The sequence below is a fragment of the Pagrus major genome, chromosome 8 (genome assembly GCF_040436345.1).
Source record: "Pagrus major chromosome 8, Pma_NU_1.0".
Lineage (NCBI taxonomy): Eukaryota > Metazoa > Chordata > Actinopteri > Spariformes > Sparidae > Pagrus > Pagrus major.
Genome location: NC_133222.1, coordinates 27,414,977 through 27,433,251, shown reverse-complemented (window position 1 = coordinate 27,433,251; position 18,275 = coordinate 27,414,977). Strand labels below are relative to the sequence as shown.

General features: G+C 40.0%; 1 protein-coding gene across 1 annotated transcript in view; it reads left to right on the top strand.

Annotated features, from left to right (window-relative positions):
* Nucleotides 1-18,275, top strand: part of spon1b (spondin 1b) — a 105,870-nt gene that overhangs the window by 77,518 nt on the left and 10,077 nt on the right. The window contains exons 7-11 of the mRNA XM_073472450.1: nucleotides 1,763-1,827; nucleotides 4,675-4,876; nucleotides 8,831-8,971; nucleotides 10,367-10,442; nucleotides 12,832-13,014. Of these exons, the coding sequence (XP_073328551.1) occupies nucleotides 1,763-1,827; nucleotides 4,675-4,876; nucleotides 8,831-8,971; nucleotides 10,367-10,442; nucleotides 12,832-13,014 (667 nt within the window). The remainder of the gene's footprint in view (nucleotides 1-1,762; nucleotides 1,828-4,674; nucleotides 4,877-8,830; nucleotides 8,972-10,366; nucleotides 10,443-12,831; nucleotides 13,015-18,275) is intronic.

Below are 18,275 nucleotides of genomic sequence, written 5' to 3'. Positions count from 1 at the left end.
TGATCTGCCGTCAACAGCTGTAGAAAATGATTGATGTTTTGTTTTGTAGACACATTTTTGATGAACAGTTTGTCACAGACTTTGTTGCAACACCTGGAAAGTCACCGCAGACTCCCAGTTTGTGATACTAAATACTGAATACTAAACATTGTAATGTTTTTTCAGTTGGCCATAGGCTCAGTCATCATTGTGTTACCTCAATCAATCATTGTCAACTAGCAGACATTTATTTAAATGAAAAACTTTATTGTTGCTTGTTAGATATATTTATACAGTGAACTAATATTATCAACAGAGTGTGAGGGTATCTACTGTTGTTAGCATGCTAACCAGCTAGCCATTCCAACTCCCAGTCTGGACCTCTAGCTGCTAACAAAGCTAACTGGCTAACAGCAGCTAGTGATAGTGATAGCAGGCGATATGCTGCCTCTGTTTTTTGGAATGACCTTCGACAGGTAGACAACTCTTATATACTGCATCTTTTAAATACACATTCTCAATGCATTCTCTGTTGACATCCATGTTCATCCAGCTGGTGATTATCAACATGAATGATTTCGGCCCAATGCGGGCACCAACAACAGGTACAACAAAACCCTTTGTCCCTGCTGCTTTTATGGACACGTTCATGTGATCCTGTCATGAACAGAGGTTTGAGAAAATAACCTCTGTTCAGAAAGTTCACCTTAAAGGATTGTTCCATTTATTTTTCCGAACCAGTTTTTGGCGTTTCAGTTGAACTTTGTGTAGGTACCAGTTCATCTTTTTTCCCCCACATAAGCCAGTGGAAACATGTAACCCTTCCTGTCTGGATAGTCATCCGTTGCTGTGTCTTGATATCATGCCAGCTTGTGTGTTTCTGTCCCTCTGGCTGTCTACATTCATATACACATCCATCCACTTGTGTCCATCTCTGTGTGTGTGTGTGTTTGTGTGTCTGTGAGAGGACGGAGTGAGGTCTGAGGCCAGAGAGGCCTCAGAGCCCCGGGCTAGTCTGAAGAGAAGATGGACACTGACTTATAAACTTGTTTTCATCCACACAAACACACACACACAAACACGCACACACACACACACACAAGCGCAGACACCCAGCGAACCACCCATCAACACACATGTACTCTCACACACTTGTTTTCTTCACATCGCCCCAGGGAAGAGGGGAGGCTTTCAAGGCGACTGTGGAACCTTCAGTCAACCAGAAAACATTTTTTTTAGGCATATCCCAAACTGAAGCTGTGTGTTTGTGTGTTTGTGTGTGTATTTGAAGATGGCCGAGTGTGAGTTAAAGAAAGAAAAAAAGACGGAGAAGCGGAGAAAACACAATAAAGGCTCTTATGAAACCAGAAAGGGCACATACAAACTTTCCAATTCAGTTCTAATCAACTGCTCCGCTCCACTAAATCCATCATTTGTCTTCCTGCTTTTGGCAGAGTAATTACATCCGATGCATTATGATAGATAATGTGTTGTGCACTCCTTAAAGTGGCCGTAATGCCACAGAGAGACTACAGAGAGTAGTGGGAGTGCGTAGGTTCCCCACTGGAATAAAAGACAGCTATTATAAACCAGCACAGGGCCATTTTGTCCTGATAACACATACTTTGTCCAGGCTCTTAAGCCTTTGAAAAGTGGAATACTTGGCCTTTTCTCTGTCAGTGTTTCTTTTTGCTGCCTTTATCGTTGCCCATTTAGTGACAAATTGCTTCTTGTACCTCTCTCCCTCTCTCTCACTCTCTGTCTCCCTCTCTTTCATCCGCAGGGAGATGAAGTACTGACTGTCATTAAAACTAAGGCTCAGTGGCCGGCATGGCAGCCGCTCAACCTGTAAGTATCACTCAATGTCAGATTCACTCAGAGAAAACTTGTATGGGAGCAACATCAGGAAATTGTGAAACAGCAACATTAAGTTTGAACAGCATTTCACATTTAGATATATGCTCCATGTTGGTTTTGACCTGTGTGGGACTTATGTGGTCAGAATTGTGATTACCAAAAATAAGAAATGTAAGTTTTATTTACTTTCCTGCAGTAATACTGCCCTCTACATTAGACAGACCTCCATGGAGATAACATTTTTGGGTCCAACTGGAAATGTCAGTAGTGTTATTTGATTAGTGCAATGTAGGGTATGTGTGAACAGGCACTAATAAATATTAATACTTTACTTCCAATGGGCACAAAGGCAGTTAAACAGCTAGGGGCTAACATTGTTAGCTCTTGCATAGTCCCATCTGTAGTTTCAGCACTTCCTACAGTAGCCTTCTCTGAAACTCAGCAGGTTTTAAATAAAGTGAATGAAAAATAACATCAGGTGGGATTCACTAGTATGGTAAACACCACAGGTTGTCTCTCTTCTCCCAAATGTTGAGTTATAAAGCACTAACAAACAACAAGTATACTGCATCTTGTTTGACTTTCGCAGGCTATACAGGACTGAGACATGCTCCAGACATTAGTGGACATAGAACTTGACAGCATGGCATTGTTTCCCATGCCATGGGAAACAATGCCCTGACCAGAGACATGAGGCACAGGGCTAGTTTTAGCCCGCTATATTACGCTGGGCTTGTAGGAATAAAAGCTCAGCAACTTGGGTACTAGGTAGCCAAGGGGTTAGAGAAGCTGCCTTGCAGTTTATAGATTGCTGCTTCAAATCCCTGGCCAGATAACATAAATATGTTGTGACTTGACAGCTGGCAACACGAGCTATCATTCAGATTTGAATGTAATCAAGTCCATAATACTTCTTTTCGTCAGAAGTTCTCGAAATAAATTCAAACCTAATGAATGAAGGCTTCTCACCATAGCCAATATTCACAGAACTAGAAGGTAGTCTTTGGGTTTCCAGACAGGTCAAAGTAATTTTATCTTTAAAACAGTAGTCTGGTATCTGTAAGTGTGTGGAACAAGAATAATCACGATTGGTGGGGGATTGGTGGGGGATTGGTAGGGCTGGGGTTTTGGGTAGGCTTCTGTGTGTTTGTGCCTGAACATGACAAAAGATGAGGTGGGCAGTGAACGACTTTGGAGGCAGGCTTTAGGCAGTCATAGATGAGGAACTTCATACTCTGTGCTATTGTTCCATTGGCTGAACAAAGGTTATTTCCAGTCCACCTCTGCCCGTAGCGACCACCGCCGTGCATGAAGCATAGACAGTGTTTATATTTATAATATGTTTTTGTCTTCTTTTAACATGAATTGGAGGAGAATTGAAAAATTCAGTTTGACATTTAAACCTTTTGCTCTGACAAATGGAGGTATTGAATTTTACATCAAGTTGACTGAGAACATTTCACCCACACTGGAGCTCCTGATGCGTGTTTTGATCATTTACTCATCATGTTTTCTGGTGTTTTTGTGTCTGATTTTCAATTTCCTACGTAATTACATCTCTGTAATTTAAAAAAACTCTGTAACCTTGGATTTTTACAATGTTTCGTTCTGATGGTAAGCTAATATCAGGGATGATGTCTTCCTGTTCATGAAAATTTATATTTTTATAATTTATATTTTTGAAACAATACACTTGTAAAACAACACACATTAAATTACAAATGCTACATCTACAAAATTTAAAAAACTTTGAATGATCAACAGAAACAATATGAGACACATATTTCCTTTTTCTTTTTTTTCTTTTAACAGAATTCTTTCATATTGTGACCTTTCCATGAATCACAGAAACCTAATCTTTGTTATGAGCGGTATCAATTAATTCATTAGGAGGATAAATACAGTACTTACAAGTTGGAAAAAAAGTTAACGAGCTATAAATTATAATTGAAATTCAGATGATATTGTGTTGCAGTGTCTACATTTAAGAAAAACGTATTCTTAATTGTTTTGTGAGTCTTTCTCTTATGCAGATCTTAAAAGCCAGACTGACTTGTCTGAATAGTCACACACTCTGGCATCCAGTGCACTCTTTGGAATTAGTTCAAGAGCAATTAGAAACTTATCACAATTCTAGCCCTCAGCACTGCATGAGCACACACACACACACACACACACACACACACACACACACACACACACACACACACACACACTGCCTAATGTACTGTATCTTTCACCAAACATCTGTTTAATTACCCCTCCTAGCGTTGTCTGTCATTTGCGATATATTGTGCCACTATTATTTTTACTAATGAGAACATTGACACACATGCGTGCACACACACAGTCACACAGTCAGTGCGAGTATGAAATATTAGCTCATTTTCTTCAATTCCGCATGCAAAGTTGCCTACTAAAACAAAAGTGTTGGCACTTCTGCCTTGGTTAACACATCATAATTAAGATACCGAGGACTGTTGTTTGTAAAGAAACTTCAAATCACCCTATTATTCCCCTCAATATATTTTCGGTAGCTTTTGGACTTTCAGAGAGATTATGTCATTATGAGCTATTTTCTGCCACTAATTGGAACTTTTGGCGCTTCAATTATCCAGCATTTAGCCGAGTGTGACTCAGGTCAGAGGTCATGACATCAGAATTGACCAAGTAGTTAACGGAAAATTGCAGTAGCAGACTGTTTTTCTTCAGATGATTATGTTCAAAACATGCTTACGGCTGTCTCAATTAAATCATATTTAAAATGGAGTTTATTCAACTATGTTCTTTGTTTGTTGCTTTTTGTCTTTTCTTTACGTTGCCAACCCCTGTCACCAGGCGAGCAGCTCCATCAGCAGAGTTTTCTGTGGACCGGACCCGTCACTTGATGTCCTTCCTCACCATGCTCGGGCCCAGCCCAGACTGGAATGTGGGGCTGTCAGGAGAGGACCTCTGCACCAAGGAGTGTGGCTGGGTCCAGAGGCTGGTGACAGACCTCATTCCCTGGGATGCAGGCACTGACAATGGTGTCACATATGAGGTAATTTATACTAATTTAGCAGATTATGTATATATGATGGCAGTGGTACAAACCCGAGAGGTGTAACATCCAGCGTGTTGCAGCTGTGTCACAATCTGCTAAAACAGTTGCCATCATGGAGGACGACTAGAGAATTGGCTGAAATGGATCGATGACAAACTAAAAAAACAATTCATGAAATAAGCAAGGTGATAATAGCATAAGCAGAAACATTTACACCAGGTATTAAAATGAGATCTGACACATAATCTGCATAGGGAAAAACACATGTTAATGCGTGCTATGACCACATCTGGATGTAGTCTGGCACACATTGTGTTTGTAGCCGTTAACGCAGTCTGAACAAGTGCTGGCATCTGTACACAACATGCCTCTAATTAATGATTATGCCACTATTCTGTGCCATTGAAAAAAGTGCCATTCATTCAACAGAAAAGCATGAAAAAATTAAGCAATACACTGGGAAATGATTGATATACAGTAAGAAAAATGACTATGTGTGTGTTGCACACATCAGTGCGGATGATCTGCTGCTAACAAAGCATGTAATTAATCCAGTCACATTCATCTACATGCCAGTATATTAAAATGCCGGGATAAACTGACACAATATATCTTGTGCAAAGAAAGGAATAATCATAGACAGCTTTTCACAAAGTTTATAGTGTTCCCCCTGACTCAACAAAACTCACTGATTGTTTAAAGAAGTCTGGGACTGATTTTCCACCACCTCAGTTACAGGGATTGTTCTGGAGAACAGAGATCTGATTTCAATGGCGATAACAAGAACGCATCAAAAATACCAAATGTAAACACAATTTATTATCCAGATAACGTGTCCGGACACAGATCCCATGTTAATACCAGGTGTTAATGAGGAGAGAAAGAGTCTTCTCTCACACTTTGAAAGGTAATGATAGCCTGAGAAATGTCAGCCAAGTTCATCTTCATAAACGTAAGGTCATCACTGTAACGAAGCAGCTGTTGTGAATTTGTTGTCTCGTATAAAAACAAATTTGATGAATCAGATACATAATGCATCTAATGTATTAAAGAGCTTACTAATGTTGGTATAATGTTTAGATGTAGCAGAGCAGAGCAGCGTTCTATTATAAGCTACAAACACCCAACCACATAAATCTAAAGGTAAAGACGGACATTGAGGGTGTGCCACATCACTTAATACAGCACCACTCTGTGTATGAGATGTACAGTATGTTAACAGTGCCTAATGTAAAGGTGCACTAAGTACCTGCACTAGTCTTATTGTTAGAGATAATGCAGTTGGCCTAGTGAAAGCTGAGTTAAATTAAAAAAGCTTTATTGCTCACTAGCTAAAAGCAGCAAAGAACATTTATTTCAAAGCTTCACATCACTTGACTCTTACTTGTCTGTTCCCGAGACAAACTTCTTCTTTAGTTTTCTGCCTCCTCAGAATGAAAGGTGCTCATCCATATTCACCCAATGTTTGGAGACTACAGCAATTTATTTATAGTTTACAACCTCATGAATAAGCAAGGAGCTTATCCAGCTGAAGGGAGGTGGTAAATACCTTTCAAAAACTTCACCAGCATAAAGCCAGACCACTTTTAATTCTTCTACTGCTTCTGGTCCTTTTTTTAAAGTGGATGCAGTCTTGTCTGTTCTGGGCCTGTTTAGCCTTAAATCAGATTCTTTATCTCGTCTCCTTAGTTCTCTGACCCTGAGCATGAACAAAAGTACACATAGATTAGACAGTAGTATTTGCCCTTAGTCTGCTGTTGTTTTTTTTTTTAATAATATATGTATGTGGATCCATCTTTATGTAAAATAGAACACAGCAGAACTCTGCAATGCTTGGACATTGCAGTTTCCTTGGTCCTTGAAGGTCTTTAAAACTACAGTTTCCAAGCCGACCGTGTGTTCTTCCACACCTCTTCCTCTGGAAACACACTGCTTATTTCTTTAAGTTTACCATCAGATATCGCATCCTACTGTACAGCAGACATTAAATCACTGCCACCTACAGACGGAGACATGGAAGTACATGTCTTCCAGACCTGTACACTGTATGAAAAGCAAAGACTTTATAGTTTCTTTCTGTTTGCAGATATTACAGTGTAAGCTGTAGTTTGTAATTGTCTCCAACAAGTGATGGCTGTCTTCTGGTTGGTCTCATCCACACAAGTGTTTTTTCAACCAAAATGTCAGAGAAGAAACTTTCAGTGAAGTTGTAACTACAAAGAGAATCATCAACATTGTTGTTACAGCACTGTCGATGAGGACGTAACTTCATATCTCCTCGTACACTTCCTTTGTAGATGTCTTCCCCTCCTCTTATTAGGCACTCCTGCATATATTTCATCGAAAGTTGGTTTGAAACTTACAACGGCAACGCTGAGCGAACCTGTGAGAACAAAGAGAATGATTCATGTTGTCATGTGTTTTTATCTTTTCTCTCTGTAGAGATTTTTTCAGCTCTAACATTAGCCCGCATGGACACACACTACCTGGAAACAATGCCACGAATCTCTAATTAAAGGGCTGTTAAAATTGATATAAATGATGCATAGTGAGATCAAACAGAAAACAGACCCAGGACCAGATGGCTGATGGGAGAAGCAGCCACTCTTTCAGGCCCCTGACACCTGCCTACCTCACCATTTTTGGTCCGAATGAAGTATAAAATCAATGCAGCTATTGTAATGTTGTGACTTTTTATTAAATCTAATTTGCATGCATAAATGACTGCAGCTCTACTGTTCCTTCCCTCAAGAGAAATCATGTTGTTCTCTTTTTAAAAGCCTGTTTCACAGACATGCACACACTATGTGCTGCTATTGGATTAGTATTCTTGTCCCACAATTAATTCCCATGCCCTAAATTTTAGCTGTTTAACTTTGATTACTCTAACCATTCCTCAGTGGAAGACTCAGACTCTCTTCCCTCAGGCACATTTGATACTCAGTGTACAAGAGCAGATGTTTTCCTCCAGGACAATATCCATTCCAAAACCAAGTGCATAATAATGCTAATGTGGGAGGGTGGGAATAGTTCCCCTTCAAATCATGACCCCATCGTCACCTGTAGCATCTTATTTGGGCACGTCCCTTTCCCTCTGATCATTAGAGAGCCGTCGGAGCTAATTCACCTTTAGATTGACATTGAAAACTCAAACTTATCTACCGAGGGGGATGAAAGTGAAACTGAAAGGGCCTTGTAGTGCTAAACACCTTCTGTGATGATGCTGAATACAGCAGGTGTGGCTTCTGCTAGGTGTTAAATTCATGTCCAAGTGTTTTACTTTGCTCAGAGATTTTTTTTTTTCAAGACAGGTTACTGAAGGTTCACAGTGTTCCAGTGGCATCACTTCTTTTAAACCTGTTACTTGGGCCGCTGAGTGTAACTCAACCAGCTATAAACACAGCACTGACATGTTAGCAACTACATTATAAAGCTGCTGATGCTGATTTTGTTAGTAAACAGTGGCTTTTAAAAACATCAAGCAGACTTGGAGCAACATTAGCATTCATTTTGAGTTGTGTTCCTGTCCGCTAGATGAATAAAAATCAAATCTACACACTGTTTTGATTTAATCTTTGTTTTGGTCTCCACCAACTAAAGCAGGGGATATCTTTTCAGCAGCTCAATGCTTCGCCAGTTAGTTGCTAACTTCATCAGACTACTATTTGGTGCTGGTCAAGTAGTGAAAAATGTGTTCATAGAGCTTGTTGGTTGAAAACAGCACTGATGGAAGCAGTAACACTTAACAAAACTGGAAAGGTGTTGGCTGTAAAACCAAAACAATGAGCTGAAAGATGCTAAAATGCCCCATAGAGCTGGAGGGAAACTGCAGTCAGGTGATAATTATTTGTGGGTTTATCATCACAAGTAACACATTTTTCACAACACATCCATTGTTTAAATATTATACATTAACCTGCCCACTTACCTTTCCATTTTGGCCTCTTTTAGTCACCAAACAAGCCCACCATTCCTCAGGAGAAGATCCGACCCTTGACCAGTTTGGACCACCCCCAGAGCCCGTTCTACGACCCCGAGGGAGGGGCAATCATGCCTGTAGCCAGGCTGGTGGTGGAACGCATCGCTAGAAAGGTACAATGTTGTATGTAAAACTGTGTGGGCTTAAGTGTGAAATAAAACTTTTTAGAAAGCATCTGACATTGGTAGAGTTGTGGTCACTTAGAACAGGTATGTATAGAGAGTGTTTAGTGACCAGAAAACAAACATTTTCACAACAAAGTACCTCATACTAGCTATTCACGAAACGTTCAAGCATGTTACAACAGGAGATTCTCTAGACATCATTCCGACCAGCAAGATGATGGTCGCATGACAGAGCCAAAGCAGTTGTAACCTACTTTTTGAATAATTTTGGAACTGGATTTAGGTACTTAAAACATTGTATCAAGGACAGCTTACAGAACACAATAATGTTTCATCAAAAAGATGCCTTTTTAACCAAATCTTTGAAGGCAAACCTCCTCTAAACAATTCATATTTTTTAGTTTTTATATTTACATCGCAAGTGCTGCAATTTTAAATATAACTTACATGAGAACTGTTGGCAGCTGCAGCTAATAACTATTTAATGTTGATTCTGGACAAACAAGTCATGATTATATTACCGAGCAATTTTGATTTTAATACTATATATATATATATATATATATATATATATATATATATATATATATATATATGTATATATATATATATATATATATATATATATATATATATATATATATATATATATATATGTGTATATATATATATATATGTGTATATATATATATATGTGTATATATATATATATATATATATATATATATATAGTTTATATGCTAAACTATGTTAACGACTGTATAGTACAAATATAGGCCAATTAAATTCCCATCTTAATGGTTTTAAAGTAGATTTTCCCCAAATCATTTGGTCGTACTGTAACCATGTTAACACAATACAGAAAACTTGTGTAAAACTACATACGCAGTCTAGCCTGACCAATACTTGGTTTTTGGAGCCGAGTAAAAGTTAGTAAAAAACTACGATATTAATATATTGGCTGATGTAAACACTTTTTTCGCATTGATCCCTCAAATACTTGTGACAAAGATACGTAATGGAGGCAGGATACTGTACTGTTTAACAGTTAACTTTGTTGTCTAAAATGACATCAGTGCACTGAAACAGTAAACTTCACGAGGATCTTAATAGTTATAAATAACCCCAAGCATCTTTTTTCCTGTGTATATTCTATCTAAAAAGGTTTGTCTCATATCAGCTCAATATATCAGGTAATACAGATCATCTGTGATAGGCCAATATCGGCCCATAATATCGGTCAGTCAGTCAGGCTCTAATACACAGCCAATGGCCAAACTACTGTTTTTAAGGTAAAAAAAAATTAAGTAAATTAAGTTTCCCCCTCAAAGACTGCTTCGTCTTGTGAGAAGCTTTGGATACAAGTTTTCCTTGTGTGTGCAGGGAGAGCAGTGTAATGTGGTCCCAGACACCATAGATGACATTGTTGCTGATATTGGACAGGAGGAGAAGGATGAAGGTACAGTAAATGCACACACACACACACACACACACTTTCTTGATTACAGTTATCAGGGAAAGACCCTAAACAAGATAAAATAATTAGAGTTAAGATATAATAACTTTATATTCAGCCCCTGTCATGATGTTACTTTTCTTTATGTTCTTTGAACTTGACTGCTTCATCAGTTCATTCTGTTTGCAAAACACTCACTGTAACTATGGACTCACAGACTGAACAGATACTGTGAGGATTCAGTGTCTGATGATGCTCAAGGACACACACGTAGCTCATTACAGACACAATTGGTCTGAGTAGAGTCTCAGAGGGGCTCGGGTCAGATTGTCAGATTACACATCTGTCTGGGCTTTGTCTCCTCCCTGCTGTGAGAAGGTGAGCGACCCACAGCTGCAGAGCAACACAGCTGCGTCTGGAGCAAGTCCTGTCTTTATCTAACATACTTTATATTCTGTCATGCATCACAGATCCTGTCACTCTGGACCATGATGTTTCAGCAGTACAGCATATGAGATACCTCAAGTTTCTGTTTCTGTCTAGTTCTTTTTCTCTCACATTTGAGGTGTGATATTTGGACACAGGACCAAAATGTATAGGATTTTAACAATCCTGTGTCCTAAAAATTACATTTATGTACAACAAATGTGTGTATTTTGTTGCAAAGTAAGTGAGTTTTATATTGAATGTGTCTTCAAAATGTTCATCTTTTTCCAATCCATTAGTTTTCTGCTGCTACTTGAGGTACCCTCAGTTTCTGTTTACCTTCAAGTACTTCAAATAATTCAACCTTGTTCAATGCAGTTGAATTGCAAGCGATAACATGTTTATAAAACTTGTTAGGCTCTATGCACCCCTGTCCCGCACTTATTTTATGTTTTATATCAAACATAACAGATTTATAAAGGGGTGTGAAGGGGATATTGTGTCTGTCATTCCTGTTATTATTGTGGACGATATAAGCCACAACATGCACAAAAAATTGCAAAGGGGTTTTTATTTTTGGTAATGCAAAAGTTACTTACTTTATGCTAAGCTAGGCTAACTGCCTCCTGGCTTCAGCTTCATATTTTACTACATCTTTATGGTGGCCCACAAATAGTCTTGTGGTCTATCTGTGGTTAAATATACACTGACATTAAGCACATGACAGAGCATGTTGACTTTTTTGAAACTTGACTTAAACTTTCCCTAAACTTACAAAGTGTTTTAGCCTAAACCACACTGAACACAGAAACCCAACTTCCTCCGTATTATCTCGATGCAGATAAATGATGTCACATTTTCTAAATGGAAAAAAAGGCAGCAATTACAATTCCCCCAAACATATCGAGCAAATTAAATGAATAGTATATTCATATTTTGCATGAGACGAGGTTGATTTCTGAACAGATATCTAGTCAGGTATAAAGACTGTTGATTTACGATGAGGGATCAGTGCTAGGGCACCAGAGTTACAGATATTCTTTACCTCTTTGTCGACCTGCATACCGGCTATACACGATGTTGGCGATGTACATGGGTGCTTTGTGCTTATTTTTACTGTAAGTGGCCTCGGGTAGGGTACAGGATTTTGCAGACGCAGCAGAATTCTTAACAAGGATCTCCCGCCGCCTTATAAATGTCCTCCTCAGTCAGTCATAGACCATTTGCTTCTTCCCCTCCTCCTTTCTCCTCCGCTCTTACTCTATTCGTCCTCTCATTCTCCCTCATTTCCCCTCTTCTCTGTGTGAGATGACACTACAGAGGTGAGTATCTATTCCGGCTGGTCCCCTTGTTCCGCTCTGAGCTCCACTCCGTTCACTTACAGATCAACCCAACTGTCCTCTTACCTTCCTCTCTGCGTCTCCAGCTCCATTCTCCCCTCATTCTCTTCTGTCATTACACGTTATCCCAGAGAATTGGACCCACTCAGGTTTGTCCCTGAGGCCTGATAGTATATTCTCTCTCTCCTCTCCTCTCATTTGCTCTGCCTCTCTGAACCCCCGAGAGAGCATTATTAATTGAAGCCGGTACCCCTGCTACTTCTTGTAGCTCTGCTACTGCTGATAATTGGACAAGATGTTCACAAATCACACTCCTCTCTTTCTCCCCAACGCCATCCCTCTGCTCCTTCCTCGCCCCTTCACATGTCACTCCGTGGCCTCTTGTGGTCCAGTACCTGCAGTAATCACCTTTGGATACCATGTTAAATAATCAGTGTCAGTCCAGTCCCCAATCCCCACCCCTCCTCTTTACTGTGACAGATCAGCTCAGCGACTGTAGTGGAATGAAAATAGAAAAGGAAGTCTTGAAAAGCAAATTTAACTAGCAATAAAGATAATAAAGAAGCCTCTTTTTTTTTTCGGCATCTCCTCCAATCACTAAACACTCCTGTGTGTTTCTCTCCTAGACGACACACCGGAGACGTGTATCTACTCGGGCTGGTCTCCCTGGTCGGCATGCAGCAGCGCCACATGTGAGAAAGGCCGCCGGATGAGGCAGAGGATGCTGAAGGCCCAGCTGGACCTCAGTGTGCCGTGTCCACATACTCAAGACTTCCAGCCCTGCATGGGGCCGGGATGCAGTATTGAGGGTAAAAACACACACACATATATGCACACACAGATACACGGTACAGTGGCTGCTTAAAAGATATGAGAGTTATTCACCTGCTCCCACTGGAAAATGTTGGTGGGGACTTTCCTGAGCAAGGCTCTCCACTGTACTGGCTGTAAGCGGTCGTCGGTGCTTGTACTGGGAAGAGGTTCATTTATAGAACTATATAGACATAATTAATGGAGGATTTGGAAGAGAACAAGCATTCTCAGCCAGTTTTCCTTCAATAAATAACCTTTATTTGACCATGTGGAAGCACTTCCAGTAACAAAGCCAGAGTAGGAGAGCAAATCATTCTTCATTTCCCTCATTACAGTGAGTGTAACTGCTCTTTAATTCGCTCTGAACAGGGCCAAAAAGGAAGCTGTATCTCACTTAAGGGCATTAACGCACATAAAAACCTGGAGCAGGCCATTTTTTCAGACTAGATTTAAAAAATTAGTCCAGCAGCTACCTTAGGCTGCTGTCAACAAGCAGAAATATTTCAATACGTGCTGGGACATAAATATGGTTTATGAGTAACACTTTTAAGCCATACTAATGCTGGTGCTCTGAGGCATGTACACCATTTTGGTCCAGACTGAATTTTCATGACAACCATTGCATGGATTACCACCAAATTTGATTCAGACATTCCTGTTCTCCACAGGATGAATGAGTCTAATACACTGGCCTAAGCTGTATTTTGTGTTAATTAGCAGTTGTTAACATGCTTAGCCAGTAAAATTAAATGGTGACATGAGAAACATCATCAGCTTCCTGAATGTGTTGCTGTGAGAATGTTAGAATGCTCACATGCTGGTGTTCACGCTTTTGTTTTGATTTTTAGATGTTTCCGTTGATGACGAGCTGATCATTTATTTTTATCAGTTGTGTTGTAGCAGCAAAATACGGAAGCCCTGAGGGGCAAGTGAGAATTGTTTTTTTTTTCCAGTGATCTATTTTCTAAGTCTAATCTAAATTGTTTTCTCTCCTGTGTTTATGACTGGTCTGGTGAAAGAAGATGAAAAAAACTATCTTGGTGGAAGTGATTGATACAAAATATTCGGTACCACACACTAAAAGAAATATTTTTATATTACTCAATTTCACACATTATTCTTTTTTTCCTGAAAAAAACTTAGAAAGATTATCTTGGCAAAACTTTTTTTCCACCAGTGCTCAAGTCATAAACACAGGAGAGAAAGCAATTTAGATCAGACTTAGAACATGTATCACCAGAACAAAAAGGATTGAAACACTTATAGGGATATTTACTCAGGATATATAACATTTTTAGTCATTGAACAGTCAAACTGCACTGTAAATTGTGTATTTTGACACATGCAATATGATTTTTAAGCTGTTTCTGTTTAGTAGCTATGGAAGAAGAGGATGGAAACTCAGAAATATTTACTAAATATATTTGCACGACACTACGGAGCCCCAGACATGACATGGTCAAAAAAAAATTAAATTGTGGCCACAATATAGCTATAATGTGCACACAAAATACTAATTCGTGGCCACAAAATACTAATTTGTGGCAACGAAATAAGTATAACGTGCACACGAAATACTAATTTGTGGCCACGAAGTAGGTATAATGTGCACACTAAATACTAATTAATAATATTAATATCATTCCTGGACAGCTGGGTAAGCAAATCGAGCACACCTTCTCTAGAAACTGCAATAGCCTACGTGATGTCTTTAAGGTGAGTGTCTTTTCTTTTTGTGTTCTAGTCAATATCTTGTTATCCCACATTTAGGCAGTTATTTAATTAGGCCTATTGTTGATACTCTGTTACAACGGGTAGCCTATCTGCCGCCGGTAAAGCAACCTGGCTCTCAATATTCTGTTTAAATGCCTCTCGGTAATAATGGTTCCTTGCAATGCCAGGCTTTTCAGAATGTCTTTGTAGCTCATTCCCAGCCTAAAATAAAATTCAATCATACTATCTCTGTCCATCGTGTAGCTTTAGCCCCTCTACTGCCTCTACCTTAGACCTTAGAGAAGGTGCGCTCGATTTGCTTACCCAGCTGTCCAGGAATGATATTAATATTATTAATTAGTATTTCGTGCACACATTATACCTACTTCGTGGCCACAAATTAGTATTTTGTGCACATGTTATACTTATTTCGTGGCCATGAATTAGCATTTTGTGCACACGTTATCACTATATTGTGGCCACAATTTAATTTTTTTTTGACCATGTCATGTCTGGGGCTCCGTACAACACGCCGTGACATATGAGATGTATCCTGTGAGTCAGAATAGGCAGAAAAGCATGTTGGCTTGCATCCTGGAAAATGCAACTGGATATAGTAGGACATCCTGGCATTTTTGGCATACTGCATTTCACATACTTTACATTGGGACACTAGATATTTTTCTACCATGCTAAATAGTATGGTAGTTTGGGTGTTTGAACACAGGGTATGTCTGAAATGTAACATCTTTGTAAAGCAGGTGTGAAATTGGTAGCACATCCAACACACGGAGGGTGAGGGACTAAAGTCAGGCTGAAACAGTCATTGAGATTTCTGGATCTTTCACAACATGTTCAATCAGTGATCTTGTTTTAGCTGATAACAGAAGTCTATTGAACTAATATTTCAATCAAGTGACTGAAGTCAAGATAATTGTGTCATGTGACAGTGTGATAATTAAGTCTTGACAGAAAATCTTTAACTGTACGGGGAGATTTTGTTATCAGGGGTCGTCTGCCCTGAGCAGCAGACAGATGATCCCCAGACAGTGGCGGTGGGGCAGCTGATGACTCTGCTGAGACTGATGATGAAAGTTAAGTACAACAGCAGCATGAACGTATTAAAGACAGAGAGAGAATCATATTGAAATAGACAGCAGCAGGATGATAGGCTAACAGTGTAGGTGTGTGGCTGTGCTATTGGATAGATGTGATCAGCTGAATATACAGCCCCTAACAACAACAGCAAGAAATTATGAGTGGGTATGGGTGAGGGGAGTGACCAACAGGGTGGTTTGAGAAATAAACATAAGGACCTGTGTCCACATAGAATAACAGTATGTGGCCACGGGCCCTAAGGATGCAAAAGAAAAGTGCGGACGCGTTCACACTCCAGTTATTTGAATCTTTATTATCAGTGTGATCATTGACAAGCGATAACGCTGCTCTTCTCTAAATCTCTATTATTCCATTTTCTTCTTCCCTTTTTTTGACGCGCTATTAGTCCTGATGTGTGATGATGTGTGATGTTACTTAAACCTGTCATACTTGTTTTTTGTTTTATGAATTTTAAAATGAATGGCTTCCTATAGGAGTAGAGACTCAACTATCTATGAACTCAGTCATGCGTACTGAGGTGACACGTGCAGCTACAGGCTCCATTTAAGCTTTAAACTATTAACAAAGCTTTGATCTTTTAATGTTGTACTGTGCTCTGCCTAAAAATGTTTAATTTAAACGTTTTTTAACCACGAAGTGAAGGGTTTAACAGCTTCTTCAATCTTTCATCAGTGTGTCACCTGACCGCCCAGAGTGTAGAGCACTAGTGTTTGGACACCAGAACAGTATTTCTATAATGCTGTATATGTCAGATTAAAATCTTAATTGATAGACAACTGTCAAGCTCTCATTCACCGCAGTACAAACAGACTTAATCCTCAGCTGATCCGTTCTTCAATTTACAATATCTCCCTTCAGGTTTGGAGTGTGGAAACATAATATATTTTCTTATTCTCAGCTACTCGAGCTTTAACTAACAATACCCAAATCACAGATATTGTTGGCCGTCTATGGGAGTCGCATACATTCATGAATATCTCATAAACTCTTATAATTTAGCTGCGCTAATTACGCTTGACACACAGATGACATGGGCATATGTTCAACATATTAAAGCATGTACTCAACCAGGTGGTCAGTTATTAGGTATTACATTTTGGCTAATAACTCAGGAACCATTTGAAGTAGAAGAAAGATTTTGTTCAGTGGGTTCCTTGAATTTGATCCCCCAATATTTTTTGCACAATCACATTTTTTTCAAGCCTTGCCTGATGCAGTTGACCGGCCCTAACTCTTTCATGCCAAATCCAATTAGGACCAAATTTGGTAATGTTGAATGTAGAGCCAAACTGCGATAGTAAGTGTTAACCTGACAACAATAGTGTTGCCTTTAAGAAGATGAAACCTCGTACGTGAGTTCTTCCTGAGCATGTTTGCAAGCATGGCAACAAATCCATCACCACCCGGGCCAACCAAAAACCCTGGATGACTGATGAAGTACGCAAAATGCTAAAGACACGGAACTCAGCCTTCAAGTCTGGCGACGAGATGGCTCTGAGAATAGCAAGAGCCAACTTGAACCGTGCCATCAGACTAGCAAAGCGTGCTCACAGTCGAAAAAATCCAAGACTTTTTCCATGATCCCGCTAACACCAGGGATATGTGGCAAGGCATACGGACTATCACCAACTACAGGATTGCCCCTCCTGCATGTGACGATGACGTGGACTTCCTAAATGAACTAAACAATTTCTTTGGGAGGTTTGAGGCCCTGAACAACACTCCTGCTGTGAAAACTGTTCCCCACCAGGATGAAAAGGCACTCTGCCTTGACATAGCTGGTGCGAAGGTCTCTGAGGAGTGTCAACTCACGGAAGGCTCCGGGCCCTGACAACATACCTGGGCAGGTGCTCAGGGAATGTGCAGATCAGCTAGCTTGTGTCCTAACAGACATTTTTAACACCTCTCTGGATCAAGCCAAAGTCCCATTATGTTTCAAAACTGCCTCCATCATCCCAGTGCCAAAGAAACCTCAAATCACATCACTCAATGACTACCGGCCCATCGCACTCACTCCTATTATGATGAAGTGCTTTGAAAGACTAGTAAAGGAGCACATCTCCTCCAGACTCCCTGCCACGTTTGACCCCTTCCAGTTTGCCTACCGGCCAAACCGCTCCACTGAGGATGCCATCTCCACCGCTCTTCACTTGAGCCTTGCACACCTGGAGGAGAAAAACACTCATGTTCGGATGCTGTTCCTGGACTTCAGTTCAGCGTTTAATACCATCATTCCACAGCATCTGGCAGACAAACTGGGACCCCTGGGCTTCAGCACCCCCCTGTGCAACTGGCTGCTGGACTTCCTCACTGAAAGACCACAGTCAGCCACGCTCCACTTCTCATCAACAACACGGCTGTGGAGGTGGTCAGCAGCACCAAGCTCCTGGGGGTGCACATCACAGACAACCTCACCTGGTCTGTG